Genomic DNA, 19625 nt, shown 5'->3' on the forward strand with positions numbered 1-19625 from the left:
TGGCGTGATGTGAGCGGCACACAAATGGCTGGTCGCCTCACGTACAGACCACCTTCGTGAAGCCTTCTATGCACAGTTGATGTTGACACGAACCTTCTGGTGACTGCAGCAGGGAAGGACCTAAGAAGAGTCGAAGTAGCAGGTCTATTCCTGTGTGCACATAATGTCAAATATTGATTATTGGTGCTCGTCGTAGCAGTTCGTCCTTGGCTGAACCTCCTAGATGCCAAATCTGTGGTTTCAAATTGCCTCCAAAGTCTATGAACCACAGAAGGACTCACATTTAGCCATCTGGCCACTTCTGTTTGACTTTGTCCTGCCTCTAGTCTCCCAATGGTTTTCCATCGCAGTTCTGCAGGCAAATGATGCCTGGAGGTCATTGTTACGAATTGGCTATCTCAGATTTCTGATGTCACCATCACAGTGAAATATGTGGGCTTGCTCTCAACCATGGACTTTTATGCTCCTCGCAGATGACGTATTCCGAAAGCAGCGCCACTAATTTGCATATCGCAGTTTTACTCAGCTACTCTTACTTGGCAAGATATTCAAATTTTACACGGTTTGGCTTATTTGTGAGGGAGTTATCGCTATTTTTGTGATTTTTCCTTAATTTATGATAACCAGTGTAGTTACTACTACCCGAAATGGATGGGAAGGAGAAATAATAAAATAAAAATTTAGAAATCATAGATTATTAAAAATCAAAATTAGAATTTTAATTTACTCATTTTTATTATATCTGTCTCTCTCTATATGTGTACATATTTAAAGTAAGAAATTTAGAACTAATATTTCACAAAGACCAAAAATTGGAATTCATAATTAATATATTTCAAATACTTATATAAATGTAACAAAGAATTTTAAAATGTTAAAACCAAACATTTCAAACAATAAATGTAATTATGTACACACACACATATATATATATGTATATACAAACATGTAATAAAAACAAAATCAGAAGTAACTGAAGAGCAGGAGGAGGAATTTTGATTGTGTAGAAGTGTTGATCCATAATGACTAGGAAATGGGAGGCGAATGCAGATTAAATCTTAAGTTTTATTTCCAGCAACATGTTACAGCTACACACAAGTTGGCAGATTAAATGTGACTGTTCCAAAAGGCTTACATTTTTGATAACTTTGTAGCAAGAAAGCAGCAGCAGACAGACAGCAGTGTAGCTAGGCTAAAGCATGGAAAGCATATGCGCAATGTTCAGAATGAAATCTCAAGTCAGAGAGTTGGTTTTGATTTTCAAATCATTTTGATTGGACAGTTAATACTGCTGTAAAATTACTATTGGCTGGTTGAGTTTTAGTTCCATTTACATCATCGTAATTACGTTAAGAACCATATAACGTAGAATAGTCTCGAAATCACAGAGTGTAGGGAGTGGTTACTATTTTTAGAATTGAGAAGGGAAATTTGCGTTGCCAATTTAATCTTTTATATATTCTTTATTTTTCTTACTTACATATGGATATATATATATGTGTGTGTATATCCCCTTGATAAGTTGTGTGTCGACGGGATTTTCTGTAAGTACCATATATATATATATATATATGTAAGATAAAATGATATGAATCAGAATTATAATATAACTAAAAACAATAATTCTTCCTCTCTATTCTAAAATCGTAATAACTTATCTGCATTGCGTCATTCAAATTAATCATGCGATCTTACGTAACCGTTAATACCAGATGCCTCTTGCAAAGAGTATATATTGTTTGCCTCTTGACAACCAATCGCCGAATTGTAAACCAAAACTTTTCTCTTCGCGTGCTTCCATCTTTCATAACTACGCACTTCAGCTTTTGCTCTCTACTTTGCTAAGATGTAATTTCGCTGGCTTGCTTTCTATCTCAGCAATATCAAAAATGTAAATCTTCTGTGGAAAGGCACGACTAGAGTGCCAAGTGATTGTGGCCACAAATATCAGTTGCAAATAAAAATGGAATTAAAACTGCCTCGACTGCCAAGTTCTTTAGATCACCGATCTACAGTGTTCCGTCTTTTCCTTTGCTTTTATTATGACAATTAAGCCGGCAGGATAGTTTCTTGCAGCCTGAAACCTCAACGGAAAATTTAATTCAGCTCTTCAAATCATTGTTTTGTGATAAATCCAAGATAATGTGAAAGAAGTGAATCATCAAGTTTGTTTTTTCAGTGTTTGAAAAATAACAGATCATTCTTCTGCTGTGGTGTTTTGCAAGTGCTTCAAAAAAATAATCACGCGTAGTGTTTACAGATTGAAAGTAATCTCTCGATAAATTGAGGAGTTCAAATGCCTAGTGAAAAGGAAATCATCAGTGAATTACCGTTTAGGAATTAAGCATTACAGCGGGTTCAAGGTCGATCTGAGTTAGTGTTTGCAAGTATGTGCGACAGAAAATTATTTGCACTTCCACTTTTTCAACAGCTCAAAAATTATTACATTTGTGTGAATCTAGCTCAGGAACTAAATTATTTAATATGCTGCGATTCTATAGTTTTCATTTCAACTTTGGTTAAAATTTCTGCAATTTGTTTTGAGAAAATTTGAAATTCATTGGGGTTTCCCCGTGTAGGTTCGAATTCTACCGGCTTAATTGTCATAATAAAAGCAAAGGAAAAGACGGAACACTGTAGATCGGTGATCTAAAGAACTTGGCAGTCGAGGCAGTTTTAATTCCATTTTTATTTGCAACTGATATTTGTTGCCACAATCACTTGGAACTCTAGTCATGCCTTTCCACAGAAGATTTACATTTTTGATATTGCTGAGATAGAAAGCAAGCCAGCGAAATTACATCTTAGCAAAGTAGAGAGCAAAAGCTGAAGTGCGTAGTTATGAAAGATGGAAGCACGCGAAGAGAAAAGTTTTGGTTTACAATGCGGCGATTGGTTGTCAAGAGGCAAAGAATGTCAAGAGGCAAACAATACATATTCTTTGCAAGAGGCATCTGGTATTAACGGTTACGTAAGATCGCATGATTAATTTGAATGACGCAATGCAGATAAGTTATTACGATTTTAGAATAGAGAGGAAGAATTATTGTTTTTAGTTATATTATAATTCTGATTCATATAATTTTATCTTACATATGAGGCCTTTTCAAGTAACTGTCTAGGCACCCTGGGCAACCAGTGCAGAGAACACACTGGTTAGCTCAAGAGGACAGCCCTATTGATGGATATGTTTGTTTAGAAGTATTGCGAGGCTTCCAGTTTGGTAAAATCAGGAATTGTAAATGAAAGATGATAACGGTGAAACCATAAATTCTGAAAATCTTAATCCTATTATTTATGATGTTAAATTATAATTTATCAGTATGGAAATAAGTATCATAAATATTTATGTGTATTATATTTAATTATAAGTAATGATTATATAAAAGTTTTATTTTGTGATACTCTGTGATAACAAGAACCTTCCCTGAAGAATTATGATTATGTGAATCCTCAAACAAAAAGACTTTTGGGCTGAAATGCTGAAAAATTCAATAGGACTCTAAAAATTAAAAATTTATTTTTAAAAAAATTGATATTTATAAATATTTTACAGGACAAAAATTTTATGATTTATTTATTTTTATTTTTTTCATTTGCTAGTGTTTTAACTCTTTCTCTTTAAAAAGGCTTCTCTGTCGCTACGCCTTTTTCTTTTGAAGGGGGGAATATGTAAGATAAAATTATATGAATCAGAATTATAATATAACTAAAAACAATAATTCTTCCTCTCTATTCTAAAATCATAATGACATATATATATATCGACGGGATTTTCGACCATTTTTGCCTGTTAAAGGAAAGATGCCAAACTATCCAACTTTTTGCCAAAAATGGAAAAGTCTTCTTCAAACAAGCTGGGTTTGGTGTAACCTTGATTATATGTGTTAGTTATTATTCTTGAGTAAATACTTTTTTTCCCCTTTATCACGCATTTTCGAAAAAAAAAAAAAAAAAGATTACAATTTGGGACCTGCCTACTGCAGAACAGCATGCTGTTAAATATTTGCAAAGTTATGGAATTTTATTGGCCTCAAAAAAATTTGTTAATGGCACCTAACGAAAATAATTGCTCTTACAGTATATCTCCTTAATAAAAAAAAATGGAAATTTTTAATTAAAAATTAAATATAAATAAATAATAATATAATAAATTTAAAAGAAAAATAAGAATAGAATATTTTTTATTGTATTTAGTAAATGGTTTTTTCTTTTTTTTGGTTTAGCATTATTGGCGCCGTCTCTTGTGGTCGACGGGATTTTCCGCAAGTACCATATAGGTATACAAATAAAGTAATTAAAAGTAAATTAAAAAGCCTATGTCTTGTACTAAAGCTGCAAAGTAATAAACCAATAATTCATAATAATTTATAATAAGAGAACTTTCCATATACCATCTACAAAGAACACAAATTCAATTTAAAACCATGAAAAATTTTTTAGTCAGAATTTAAATTAGTACTTTAAGAAGTAATTTCAATCTCCTTGTTTACAAAATCTGATTAGAAAAATCTTTAATCGCAAAAATACCAAAACCAAAAGTAAATTTTAAGTATTGAAAAAGTAGCTATTGTCACTGATCGCAGATTAATCGACTTATCAAAGGGATATACCTCCTTGATCGCAGATTAATCAACTTATCAAGGGGATAAACCAATCTACCATCAATTAACAACAACTAAATTAATGGAGAGTGTTTCAGACTTAAAATTTTTTCATTCATGGTTTTAAATTGAATTTGTGTTTCTTGGAGATAGTATATGGAAAGTTTTCTTATTATAAATTATTATGTATATCATATATATATATACACACACACACACACATGTATACATAGGAACACTTTTAAGAGTCAATCATTCTTATTTGATTCTTAAAAAACATAATTTTTTCTACTTTTAAATAAATGTAGTATTTGCATAACCAAACTATTAAAAGCATTTACCTGTGTTTTTTGTATAATGTCTTTGTTAGGCTGCGGTCTGAGTCTTTTGCGTACATACGGTTCAACTTCTAAGCTTAATACTAATCCATTTACTACAGCAATAAGGAAGAGAAGCAACTTTCCAGATATATAGAATGAATAATATATAAACTTAAGAGCTGGAATAAAAACACTAAAAAGATGAGCAATGATACAAATGCTGAGCACTCCAATGCAAACCTAAAAGGGAAAAAATATACATTTAATAAATAATTTAGTTAACCCAAAAAGATTTTTTATGGTTCAGGTATACAGAAATCAGTTTTCATATTTAGATTAAAAAAAAAAAAAAAAAAAAAAAAAAAAAAAACTGATCAGAATTACTACATATTTTAAAACAGTTGCCTACAAATACATAAAATTTGAACAAAAAGTTTGCTTAGCAATGTCTAAATTTTTAACAAGTATAGTTGGTTAGAGTAGACTGAAGGGTACCCCTTGCATTATCGCCAAGTTGTTGTTTCATTTATTGCCAAGTTGTTGTTTTATTTATGGTAACCCGAGTAGTTGAAGGTTATGGAAACCTTATTATGATGTAATCAGTTGCCATGATTGTGGTAAATTTTGAATTCTGGGGTGTTTTGTATGGGTGTGTGTTGGTTAGGAAATACATTGCTTGTTGGATTGTTTAGACGGTAGAATGCCTGAATATAGTAAGATTAATTTGAAGTTTCAGTACGATTTGGAACGAAAGGGGAAAAGAGCATTAACCTTTTAACTGCAATGGCCGAAATAACCTCGGGCACAGCACTGGTATTTCAAAATGTCAAGCCCAAACACCGCTCAGGCTAATTTTTTTTTTTTTTGAGTGCATCGTAGTGTTATACCCAAATATATATCGTGAGAAGTTTATTTCGGCTTCAATTCAACAGATGGCAGGACTTTACTGAAGGTTTCAAAGGATAGAGGTTAAAGTTCAAGGTGCACAGTTTTTTTTTTTTTTTTTTTTTTTGATTGTGAGGCAAACTTTCATTTTTGGAATTAAAAAAAATTGACAATTTATGCACCCAAATCATCAAAATAACTTGACAGTTAAAAGGTTAATTGATTGGTGTGTAAATGAAGGTTTACTTAGTAGCCATTTTCCGGACAGTCCAGAACTACGGAGGATATTTTTTACTCTTATTTTTGTGAATTTATGTGGAGATGCCAATATATGGATTCGGGTTCAGATAATTTTAGGAAGTTTTTAGATGCTGTTAAGGAATTTTTTGTGACTGAAGATGAAGAAATTTCTAAATAAGGTAAGTGGATATTTGCTTTGTGTAGGGCTTTGATGCATAAGGTTTTTTTTTTTTTTTTTTTGTTATTTTATTGTTTGGTTTAAAATGTAGTTTATTGAGATTATGTATTTTTTGTTTGCCTCTACTGTAGAATTGGGTGCTTCTTCGACTTTTTAAGTGAAAATATATCACTTAAAAATACATTGATAAAGGGGTCTTGACATGGATAAAGGGAGTGCGCAATGTATAGTTTGTGCAATTCTGTGATTTTTTTTAAGTGAAAATAGGTCAGTGTGTACATGGATACCCAGTTTGTGCAATTCTTTGACTTGTTATTTTGCTTTTGTGTAGCGGCGATTTTTGGCGCTAAAATCGCCCGCTACACAAAGCCAAAATAACAACTCAAAGAACTGCACAAACTCGGTATCCATGTACTGCCAAAATTCGCCAATTTTCACCAAGAGGTACCCGTAAATATACTTTATAGTTTAACTACAAAATAAAATTTATGAAAGCAATTTAAACTGAAAATATTTTTGCCAGAAAGCATATGAATGTCCTGCAGCACAATTTTTTTAGGTATTGCGTATTAGTACATCCACCTTGACAAAGTTTCAAGACAGTTTACAGAAGTGAAAGAGTGATGCAAACAAAATTTAGGTATTTTCGCTCTCAAAAAGTCACCAACTGTTACTGACTAATTTTTGCCAAGCTATGATGTGAAAGACAATAGCCATTTTCAAAAATGGCAGTGTATTGAGAAGCACATAAAGCAGCAATAAATTAACAAAATTAAAAAAATGCAATAAACATCCATAATAAAACACTCTTTTTTTGGAAGAGATATTGATCTCCCCATTCTAAAATAATAGAGATTTAATGATAAATTACACTGGCTCCAGGTTTTCTCCTCCTCATGCAAATTTATCAGAGACTAGTTGATGCCAAACTGACATGGTCACAGCTGATTGACCAATGATGTTATCAAGTACAGTCAAAAGTCCTTAATCTGGACCTCAAAGATACAAACTTTTTGCGCATGCATTCATTTACGCATGCACGTTTAATGTATAACGGATGGTATAAGCTAAGCTAAAATTATCTAATTATCTATTTCAGTTAATGTTGCAGATTGTGTTGTTCCTTAATCTTCTAATTAGATGCGGCTTATTATTTTTTGCAGACTGTTAGAGCACTTTCATAAAAATAAGCTTGAACTTTCGATTATATCAAAAGAGTTTTCGATTCTGGAGCTGCCAAAAGATCTACAAAGCGAAAGCATGTTTCAATGTCCATCAAACAAAAAGTGCAATTGCTGCAAAAATGGATAAAGGCATATCCTTTGTTTCTCTAACCATTCCGAAATCTGTTTATCAATTTCACGCTGCTCTGCAGGGAGGGGGAGAGGACATCGCCGCGCGCAGTGAACTGGAAGTTGATCTGTCAGCACTATCCTTATCTTCAAGGCAGATGTTTTTGTTTTATTCGGCTTATAATTCCTTACTAAATGTAGTAGTTCATCCTGATGTACTCCGTCTTTGATATGATTTAAATCAAATTCCTCATCATTATAAATAATCACGAATACACATCAAATAGTTTTCTGGTTGCAATTTTCTAATTTCAACTATGCGTAATGTATGCTTTACGCATGCACACGTTGAAAGAAATGTTTAATAAAGTAAACAAATAAATATTAAGCTTTTTTTTTTTTGCGAATGTAATACCCTTTAGATCATAATTGCTCTTTATTTCATAAATTACAGTTTCATACTTTTAATTTTATAATTTCTGCATGCCATCTTACCAGATTTAAACTGATGATCTATAATCCGGAATCACTGAAGTCCCGACAAGTCCGGATTAAAGACTTTTGACTGTACCATATATTCGGGTAGATAAGCTGCAACTTACATATGTTTAGAAGTTCAAAATTTAGATGCATGACATATTTGAAGGATTTATATTTTTTCTCTGTCTTTATAACTTTTGCTAGTTTAGATCGCAAGATATGCACAAGTGAAACAGTAAACGCAGAATTCACTGTGACATTTTAGCCTGATATGAGCACTCGGCTTGCTCAGGTGATCACACATGAACCAGCTTACCGTAATTTCCGGAAGAAACGCCATGGCGTTTACGTGTTTAAAACTTAAATTTTCAGCGGGTGCGGCGTTTCTACCCATGCGACGTTTAGGTGCACTAAAAATAAAATATTTCCTATGATGGTCATTGTACATAGTTTGGATGGCCTTGTGCATAGACTGGTGCTGTTCCCACACAAAAGACCACTCAGTTGCTTTTTGCGAATGTTATTTTGTTAACATTCTTTCCCTTGAACCGACTTACATGCCTTATTCACTTATTCACCCTAAATCCGATCTCAGAACAATAACATTCTTCCCCCTTTCAAATCAACATTCTCATCAGTTTGAATAGTCTCTCTCCTCTGCCATTGGATGAATCTTCCAGGACCCATCCTCTCCCCACCCCTGCCTTTTCTGCAACTTTTTTCAAAGGCAGACACCACTCCACCTGCCTCACAATAAAAAACTGACCTATTTCCCCTTCAGCATGAATCGATTTTTCTTGGCATTCTGCCAGATACAGATCCCATCAGTTTGGGTACAAGTATTTGTTGGATAGTTTTCAAGTAAGAAGGGAGCAGAAAATTTTTGAAAATAGCACCTAAATGGCACAGAAGCTATACATTTCTTACCTTTAATTTATTTTTGAGTTATGGTTTCATTTCATGCATTTTTCTTAACTGGTATGTCATATATCAGGACTTAGGTTGAGTTTTTCATCTATACGGCCCACGACGATGTCACGCGCAATTTAATCTATTGCGGCGTTTCTGTGTAATTTTAATTTTTTTCCCGCCATTTTTCTCGAGTGCGGCGTTTACGCTGATGCGGCCTTTCTTCCGGAAATTACGGTAATTACAGTACAATGCACTCAGTGCACATCCATCAGTAATGAAGACATAATGCATGTATTTTCTGCTGAACTCCACAGTTTCATGTGCATTTTCTGATGACTGTCTTCTTAATGACCACAAGAACTTTTATTTTGCCATGTTCAGTCTTTATTTTTATATGTGTCTCACTGCTTTGTGGTTGCTTATTGCTTATCCATTACAGTGCTTTACCATTCGAAATTATTGAATTTTAAAAATTATTACTATTGATCAAAGAAAAAAGTTAGACAGATGTTTTTAAGCTTTCAGTAATGAAGAAAGTGTTAAAAACTGAATGTCAGGCTGCAGCTAGAGAACTTCAAGTTGACGAAAGATGCATTTGGTAGCAGAAATCTGAACAGGAAGAATTAGAGAAAAGGCACAAGAATAAAAAATCTTGAACTGGCATCATAGCCTAGACTGTTTTGGAAGATAATGGACTATAGAGCACAAAGAAAAGGGATTATCACTGTCAATAGTTAGAATTTGCCTTAAAGGGGAAAAAAAAAAAAACTGCTCAACAAATGAGAATTTATTTGTTGAGAATGAATCTTTGGACAGAAGCTTCCTATGGAAAAATATATTTTAGGGTCCCCCTTTGGCGAAAATTGGCCATATTTTTGGCACTATTCCTGTTTATGCTCAACACCCTCCCAAGAAAAATGGCATCCAAAATATTAAAAAATTATAATCTCAATAAACTGCATTTTAAAGCAAAATAAAACAAGGAACGTAAAAATGGAAATAATCCTTTTTGTACTAATCAGCTCAGTACAAGTAGGAAATATCAGCTTACCTTATTTAGAAATTTCTGTATCTTCGGTGTGCGGCACAAAGAATCCCTAAACTGCATTCAAAAATTGCTTAAAATTATCCGAATTATATCTTAAAATTATCTAGAATATGTAATCTGTATACTGCCATCACCACAGAAATTCACAAAAGTAAGAATAGAAAATATCCTCCATAGTATCGGACAGTCGGTGACATCTCTTTTGAAAATCCCTTTTTTATTACACCTCGCATAACTTTGCTAGCATTGATATGAGCTCTGGTTTCCGAATCCTTAAATGTCATTGCGTAATTTACTGAGAGGTGAACAAAGTCATAATCAGAAAGACAATCAGATATGATTTTGAATTACGATTAAACCTTCATTTACACACCAGTCAATGAATATTTTGTTTTCCATTCATTCCACAACGTACAGAAATTTCTGGTTAATCTTACCACGGGCGGCCATTTTACGCTGTAAAACACAAAATAAGCAGCATATTTCCTAACCGACACTCAATGTAGAAAATACGACTAAAGGAATAGTCTCCCAACAATCAAATTCAGCATTATCATGCATAATAACAAATCACATCATGATAGTGTTTCCTAACATACACCGTAAAATACTCAGGTTACCACAAATGAAACAACTTGGCAATAATGTAAGCAGTACAGCAAAATGTAGACTACCTGCTTCTCATTGACTGACTTGAAAAAGAAATATCTTTTTTCAAAGCACACATCTAAGAAAATTAAAGAACAAAATCCAGACAGAGGTCCAATAATTAATATGACTGAAATTTGCATTACTTACAACTCTTCTCCGAGCATTCTGTTCATTCAACTACTTGCGTGTTAAATACCAGGAACAGGAACAAAAAGACTTCTTTTACCTGCATTCTGGGTTTGCCACAAATGGAGAGAGGTTAACCTCTTTGATACAGTCAAAAGTCGTTAATCCGGACTCGTCGGGACTTCGGCGATTCAGGATTATCGATTTTTCCGGATTATAGATCATCAGTTTAAATCTCGTAAGATGGCATGCAGAAATTCTAAAATTAAAAATATGAAACCATAATTTATGAAATAAAGAACAATTATGATCTAAAGGGTTTCGAAATTTGCAAAAAGAAAAAGCTTAATATTTATTTGTTTACTTTATTAAACATTTCTTTCAATGTAAGTTGTTTAAGTTTTGCTTCGTTTCATGTGATAATACTTTTTCTTTAATTCTATTAAACAGACATAATTTCTTTTTCAGTTACAAAGTTCCGCTGTTCAAGTCCTATAATTGCTGTGTCGAGAACACCGACTAATTTGTCAATCGAAATTTTTTCGTTTTCAATAACCTCTGTGTGTCTTTCTGTACTATCAGAAGCGAATTATAATGACGAGGAACTTGTTTTAAATTATATCAAAGACTGAGTACATCGAGATGAAATACTACATTTGGTAAGGAATTATAAGCCAAATAAAATAAAAACACCTGCCCTGAAGATAAGGATAGTGCTGACAGATCAACTTCCAATTCATTATGCGCCCGCCACGGCGTTCCTCCCTCCGAGCAGCGTGAAATTGATAAACAGATTTCGGATTTCAAAACATACTTTTGCTTTAGATCCTTTACATATTAACAAATATATATCGTAAATTCTATTTGATATAATCGAAAGTTTAAGCTTACTTTTATAAAATTGCTCTTACAGTCAGCAAAAAATAATAAGCCGGATCCAATTCGAAAATTAAGGAACAATGCAATCATCAACATTAACTGAAATAGATAATTAGATAATTTTAGCTTATACGTCCATTATACATAAAACGTGCACGCAAAAACGTATTCTGCACTTGCGCACACTCATATGCGCAGTCGTAAAAGGTCTTACGCACACGCGTAAACGCCTATGCACATCTGTCAACGTGGCGCATGTGCACAAAGTTTTTAGTTTTGAGGTCCGGATTATAGATCATTCCGAATTATGGGTGTCCGAATTAACGACTTTTGATTGTATTTTGGTAATCTTCTGTTATTGGTACTGGATTCAGATACGTACTTATGTATGTATGCATGCATGCACGTGCATGTGTATGCATATGCATATATGTGAAAGAAAGAATGCAGCAGATAGCATTTGGGACGAAAACTTAGGAAACTTCTGTAGAAGAAATAAGTCATTAGACGATAAATCAATACTGATAGAAGTTTCAGACCTAATTTGACAAAGAAAAGCACCTAACACGCCAGATAGGACAGAGACATATATATGTATATAATACTATATACAAAAGGAACAAATGCTCATTTTAGATCCCATAACGACACTGCAAAATACTGTGAGGTTAGAAACAATAAACTTGAGAAAGAATTGTTTGACTTAAGTGGTAAAAATAAATACTCTGGAAAAGTTTAATTTTGTAGACAAAGTGGATAGTTAGTTCCGTATCTGAGGTGGCAAATTCTGTAGAAATTTTTATCTCACGAAATTTTAAAGCATGGATATCTGCATAAGCCTCAGAATTGAATACAGCAATGAGGGAAGAAACTGATAAAATGAAAAATGTTAAGCTTGGGAATTAGCTTAGAAGGCAGAGAGGAAAAACATATTAGGAAACAAATGGATCTACACACTAAAAAAGAAATGAAAGAATGACGTGGCTAGATATAAGGCGTGTCTTGTCACACAGGGATTCAGGCAGAAAACACACAAAGATTTTGATATGTTTACAGTCTTGCATTTAATTTTTCAATCTTAAGACTATTTTTTACAATAGTACTAGTATGTTCATATGGATGAGCTAACTGTCAATTAAATATAAAAAACAAATGTTTACATGCAAAGTTAAATGAAAAAATATATGTAAAGGATTTATTGAAGAGAAAAATGTGTTTATTACACAAGGCCATTTATGCTCGGCATCAAAACGGCCCAAAATGATTTTGTGAACTCAAAAATACTTCAGAAAATCTAAATTTCAAGAAAATACTACACTGCATTTGTGGGTAAAAGTATAGTTCAGGGTACCCCTTAGCGAAACTTGGCGATTTTTGGCGGTACATGGATACCAATTTTGTGCAATTCTTTGACTTGTTGTTTTAGCTCGCGAAGCGGCGATTTTTGGACAAAGCCAAAATGGTTAGTCTTTGGATTATGGTAACTTGGCGATTTTTTGGCGAAAACTTGGCGACCAACCCTGCTACAGCAACCTGCTAGTTTTTTTTGAAGCCATTTTGTTTTTACGAAGTAAAGGCATGTTTTTTTTTTTTTTTAACTCAACATTTTTTTCCAACAGTCTGCTACCCGAATTACGCTTATGCTATAACTTTTATGGAACAAAAGTGCTTAATCATGATGAAGATTACTTGCGAAATTGGAAGAAAGTGCAGAATCGCCCACTGCTTACTGCGTTTTTAAGAATTGCACATACACAGTATTCATGTTTACAGGGACCTATTTTCACTTAAAAAAACATCCCAGAATTGCACAAAAATGGCATTGCGCACACTCTTGATCCATGTGCACTGCTAAAGTCCTAGCTAGTGACCTTTATTGCCTTACCAAAATGTTGCCAAACTACCTGTTACCATATTCCAAAGATTAGCTGCCAAAATAACAAGACAAAGAATTGCACAAACTCTGTATCCATATACACATCGACTTATTTTCACTTAAAAAAAAAAAAAAAAAAAAAAAAAAAAAATCCCTGAATTACACAAAAATGGCATTGCGCATTCCTTTGACTTTATCCATGTACACGTTGACCTATTTTCACTTAAAAAAAAAAAAAAAATCCCCGAATTGCACAAAAATGGCATTGCGCACTCTTTTAACTTTATCCATGTACACGTCGACCTATTTTCACTTGAAAAAATCCCAGAATTGCACAAATTTGCATTGTGCACTCCCTTTACTTTGTTCATGTACACGTCGATATATTTTCACTTAAAAAGTCAAAGGAGCACCCAATTCTACAACATAGGCAAACAAAAAATACATTTTAAACGCAACAATAAAATAACATAAAAAAGGAAAAACAAACATTTAAGCACTACCAAAAGCAAATATTCACTTACCATGATTTTCGAGTTCGCTTCGTACACCCAGAGCCACGTAAAAATCAAAATATCAATCATACTCAAATGACTTTTTTCAAGTAGGTACTCTTTCTGATCGAACGCTTCACATAGTGACCATCTGAACCTTTCTTCCTACAAATCCATCTAAACGGCTTTTACGTTCGACTAGATGCATAATCCTTCCTACATACAAGACACTTACTTATAAGGGCTACTAAGTAAACCTTTATTTACACACCAGTCAATAAAAGCTCTTTTCCCCTTTCGCTCCAAATCGTAGAGAAACTTCAAATTAATCTTACTACATTCGGCCATTCTACCGTCTAAAGAATCAAACCAACACACACCACAAAAATGCTTACAAAACATTCCATGATTCAAAATTTCCCAGAATCATGCACTCGATTACATCACAATAGGGTTTCCATACCTATTGTGACGTAATCAGGTGCATTCAACTACTCAGGCTACCATAAATGAAACAACTTGGCGATAAATCAAACAACTTCGCCATAATACAAGGAGTACCTTAAAGTCTATTCTAGCCCATTTGTGTTTATAACAGTCTTAACATAATTCTCTTATTGTATGCAAATTACAATGTAAATTTTAGTAAACATAAACATTGCATAGTTAAAGTAATCTCAAAGTTGAGTAAGTTTTTTATTATTAAAGAATTAGGCAGAATTAGAAAGCTACTCAGAATTGAATTCTTAGAAAATGGCAGAAGGACTTTTATACATCAAACATACATCGAAGAAATTTTTGAAAAATCTAAACATTTTCAGATACTGATAACTTCACTTCTCATAGCCAAAGGCATCTTAGGAAAATAGATTGCCAATCTACACGTGCAGAAATTGATGAAATGAATAAACAGAAATCTACTGGATGTTTGGTTTTTGTAGCTTATTAGGACTACACCTGATATCGCATATGCAATAGATTTCTTATTACTCTTTAAAGAGAATCCTGGAATTAGACATTTGGAAGCATCGTTAAAATTGCTCTGTTATCTCAGGAAAACTAAGTCATACAAATTAAACTTATCAAAGATTAAATACCTAAATGTATATTATTATTCAGATGTCGATTATGCAAGTAATAAAGATGAAATGTATTCATGGGTGACTTCATATTAGAGTGATCACAAGAGATAATGTAGATAAAGTACTAGTAATTTGGAAACCTTACAAACAAAAAAATTTAAGTTTAACCACCATACCAAAGTATCAAAAACGGCAAACGAGTTGAAGTGGTTGAAAAATGTCTTAAAAAAGTTTTAAAATTCAATTTGAAAGAATGCAAACTATATTGTGCTTAAAAATCTGTTAATGATTTTTCTAGATTGCCATCAGAAAACAAGTTGGACTAAGCACATTGCCATATGACATCACTTTATTAGAAGCAGGGCTGTGGAGTCGGAATCAAGCAGATTTTGGGGTAAAAGGAGTCAGAGCTGGAGTCGATAAAAACTGGTCGACTCTGCCTCTAGTTATTGTTGGACATTTTGAATCTGAAATGAAATTAAAATGAATTGAAAAAAATTAATGACAAGCTAAGTTATTTTTATTTATGAACTGTACACATTAATAAATAGTTATTTTCTATTTTATTGACATATTAATAAATAAATATAAGGGAGAAGTATGGATGCGATATTTGCCATTACTGATTAAACTGATTCATTTAGTTACAAATAGCAGCAATAGCAGCAAGAACTCTCAAAATTGATGTCATTCTTAGGAAGTGAGCAGGAAAAGGAGGAATTATTGATCAAGCAAAACGATAAGGAAGTACACATTTGATGATAAAGAGGTTTTTAGAATTAAGAACATTTTTAAAAGATGTAGATAACTCTAATGTTTCACTAACAGAAAGACCATGGAATGATCTTGCAGAATTGGAAACTCTTCTTTCTACATCGTATATAGCCACAAAAAAGCTGCAATCTGAAGAATTAACAGGAGGCAAGAATGGAAGAATGGGATGATTGTCCTTTCTGAAATGGAGGGTTTATTTCAGTAGGAAACATTTCCTCAATGAAAAAAAGAGAAATTAGTTTCCTAGACAATGAAATCTTGCTGGGTTCAATATATGTAGATCCGAAACACCGAATTTTCTTGGATGACGAACAAATTAAAAAGACAAAGAAAACTACCCATGAACTAAGAATGAAATTATTCTCGGAACAATTGGAGAATTCGAAACAGGACAGTCAAACTGCAGACATTGAACTGAGTCTCTAACATCCTCTTCCAGTGATGAATTCAAGTGATGAGAAACATTTTTGGATAATATTGAAAAGGCTAAGGCAAAGCGAATGAAAATAAAGAACCAAGAGCCTTTAGATATAAAAATGAAAAAAACACAAACAAGATTTTTGGAAGAAGGTGCCAAAACTTTAAATGAAGAAAAAAAATTCTGAAAATGAAAGCAATCTCATTCCACCGAAAAAACTTTCTTGATTCATTATACTGAGCAATGACAAAGCAATTAATTAAAGTTTTGTTAAATTAAAATAATATTTTTTGTTTTGTGTTGTATGTACATTTATATTTTTAACGAAAATTAAAGTTATTTATGCGGAATTAAAAAATACTTCGCTTTAATAAGTTTTTGGAATGTAACCCTCCTTTTTGTACTGGCTCTCGGTCTTGTACAACATGGATTCACACAACACTCAGTGAACACAGCATTTTCTAGGAACCTATCTACCATGTTATAGAAGGGTTACTTGTAACATATTTCTGCAAAACTATATTAGAAGGTTATAAATTAAAAATTTTAATTAAGTTGGTTTAATTTTTCTACAATATACAATTTATAAAATGAATTTTATGAATGTTGTATCATTATCAAATAATAATAAAACATTTGTTTTACTTGTTATAATATTTAAAAATTTTCTATTTCTTCCATTTACAAATCCCAAAATTTCTTAAAGTTCATCACTATAACCAAAGCAAGTGGCACTAAACCCAATATAGATCATAGAAAAAATCAAGTCTTTTCCACAATCATACACACAAAGTAAATAATTTTATAAAAGTGTTTAGAACAACCAAATTCACCCCTTTTTCTCTCTCAGGCCACATACATATATTATGTTTGCTATATTATGTAAGCCTCAGTTTAACAGGCTAAATAACACAGTAAGATAAAATAAACCTTACTGTATGCAAATATTCAAACGTCAACACTCCGTCAGGCACATCTGATCTGCTAGGCACAACTCAAGCATTTTTGTTTGCCGTCTCCTTCAAATATCATCACCGCTTCTCCATCCAGTTAGCTTCCTCTCTTCTAGTGCCACTGGCGTATCCTAAAGTCAGTCAGTGAATATATTTCTCCATTTTCAGTTGACAGACAAAATGATCTAATGGGCTCTTTGCACCCGATTATGTTGCAATTTGACAAGTAAGATTTCTGTGATTTTTTAATACTGTATTTATAATTTTTGATTAGCAATTTTGTATAATAAAATATTTTATGAGTACATTCCAAGAAAAAACAAAAATGTCCTTCTTGTATCATCATTCCATGACAGCTAAACTATTAGACTTTCTACTGCAAAAAACAGAAAACAAAAATGATCAGTTTCTACAATGAAACCAAGTTAGGAGTAGATATTGTATATTAAATGTTCAGTTTGTGTAATGAGTTTTGGAATGTAAAATGGTGGTAATCTTTTTTATGATGTTAAATACTTCAATCAATTCTCAGATGATACATGTAGGTTAATTGGTACACAACTTTTAAAAGAAGGTTGTTCATATAACAACTGTCTAATGAACTTGTGCTTGCACAACTTGCTCAACAAAGTCTGAAGTCTATTGAGATACCAGTACACTTACAACAAAAATTAAAGAGATAGGCTCCCAACCAAGAACAACAACCTCAAAATTACGATGAGCCACAGATACCTCCAAAAAAATACAAATGTGAAACATGTTATTTGGAGACTCGTTAGAGAAGATTAAGCTAATATGATGCACAAAGCGTCGGACAGCAACCTGCCTCTCATATGCCCTCATGCTATAGGAGAAAGTAAAAGGGCAGATATCTCCTAATGAATCAGATGAATGAAAGAATATGTTCTAGTTTTAATTAAATTTCAATCTATGATTAATCTTGTACAGCAACTTTATAAAAGTTATTTTGAAAAATTTGTTTAATATAAATACAGTACAAAGTCTGTAATCCGGACGTCCATTATCCGGAATGATCTATAATCCAGACCTCAAAACACAAACTTACGCATGCGCGTTTGATGCATGCGTCCGCTACGCATGCGCGTAAAGCCAGCATTTACACATGCGCGCTTCCGATAATGAAGAAGTGACAGAGAGGTTATTGAAAACGAAAAAATTTTGATTAACAAGTTAGTTGGTATTCTCGACACAGCAATTACAGGACTTGAACAGTGGGACTTTGTAACTGAACAAGAAAGTAGGTCTGCTTATAGAAGAGAGAATTAAAGAGAAAGTATTAGCACAAAAAAACGAAGCAACTTAAACTGAAAGAAATGTTTAATAAAGTAAACAATTAAATATTAAGCTTTTTTTTTTTTTGTAAATTTTGATACCCTTTAGATCATAATTGCTCTTTATTTCATAAATTACAGTTTAATATTTTTAATTGTACAATTTCTGCGTACCATTGTACCAGATTTAAATTGATGAACTATATTCTGGAAAAACCCTAATCTGGAATTGCTGAAGTCCCAAAGAGTCCAGATTATAAACTTTGTACTGCAGTTTCTTTTCAAGATTATAAAAATTGTTTCATTGTCCCTTAAGTATTTTTATAACTTGTGAAAGTTTAATAACAATGGAGAACATTTGATTTCTGTAAGAAAAGAATGTTTTATGTACAAAAAAAAATTTAGTAAATAAAGAAATGCCTCTCAGGCTCAATGCCCCCGAATGTGTTCAGAAACATATTGAGCCCGATGGACTGTAAGGGGATTTTTTATGCTGAGGTAAAAACGTACAATTTTGGCATTTCCCAAATGAAATTTAAAAAATGAGCCATTAAATCCATAAACATAATACAGTCAAAAGTCGTTAATTCGGACACCCATAATTCGGAATAATCTATAATCCGGACCTCAAAACTAAAAACTTTCTGCGCAAGCGCCGCTTTGACACATGCGCATAGGCGTTTACGCGTGCGCGTAAGACCTTTTACGACTGCGCATATGAGTGTGCGCAAGTGCAGAATACGTTTTCGCGTGCGCGTTTTATGTATAATGGACGTATAAGCTAAAATTATCTAATTATCTATTTCAGTTAATGTTGATGATTGCACTGTTCCTTAATTTTCGAATTGGATCCGGCTTATTATTTTTTGCAGACTGTAAGAGCAATTTTATAAAAGTAAGCTTAAACTCTCAATTATATCAAATAGAATTTCCGATATATATTTGTTAATATGTAAAGGATCTAAAGCGAAAGTATGTTTTGAAATCCGAAATCTGTTTATCAATTTCACGCTGCTCGGCGGGGGGAACGCCGCGCTTAATGAATTGGAAGTTGATCTGTCAGCACTATCCTTATTTCAGCGCAGATGTTTTTATTTTATTTGGCTTATAATTTCTTACCA

At 32.9% G+C, this 19625-nt stretch overlaps 1 protein-coding gene across 3 annotated transcripts in view; it reads right to left on the reverse strand.

The window, feature by feature from the left end:
- snz (sorting nexin snazarus) overlaps positions 1-19625 on the reverse strand; it is a 135690-nt gene that overhangs the window by 112417 nt on the left and 3648 nt on the right. The window contains exons 1-2 of one of the 3 annotated variants that reach the window (XM_085820510.1): positions 14016-14207; positions 4946-5164 (exon numbers count right to left, since the gene is read on the reverse strand). In XM_085820510.1, the coding sequence (XP_085676636.1) occupies positions 4946-5164; positions 14016-14075 (279 nt within the window). In that variant the 5' untranslated portion in view covers positions 14076-14207. Of the gene's footprint in view, positions 1-4945; positions 5165-14015; positions 14208-19625 lie in introns of those variants that run through there. The other 2 variants (XM_085820509.1, XM_035351503.2) reach the window with 2 other exon arrangements.

The sequence above is a fragment of the Stegodyphus dumicola genome, chromosome 7 (genome assembly GCF_044657685.1).
Source record: "Stegodyphus dumicola isolate Sdum_Otavi_A_Nest chromosome 7, ASM4465768v1".
Classification (NCBI taxonomy): Eukaryota; Metazoa; Arthropoda; class Arachnida; order Araneae; family Eresidae; genus Stegodyphus; species Stegodyphus dumicola.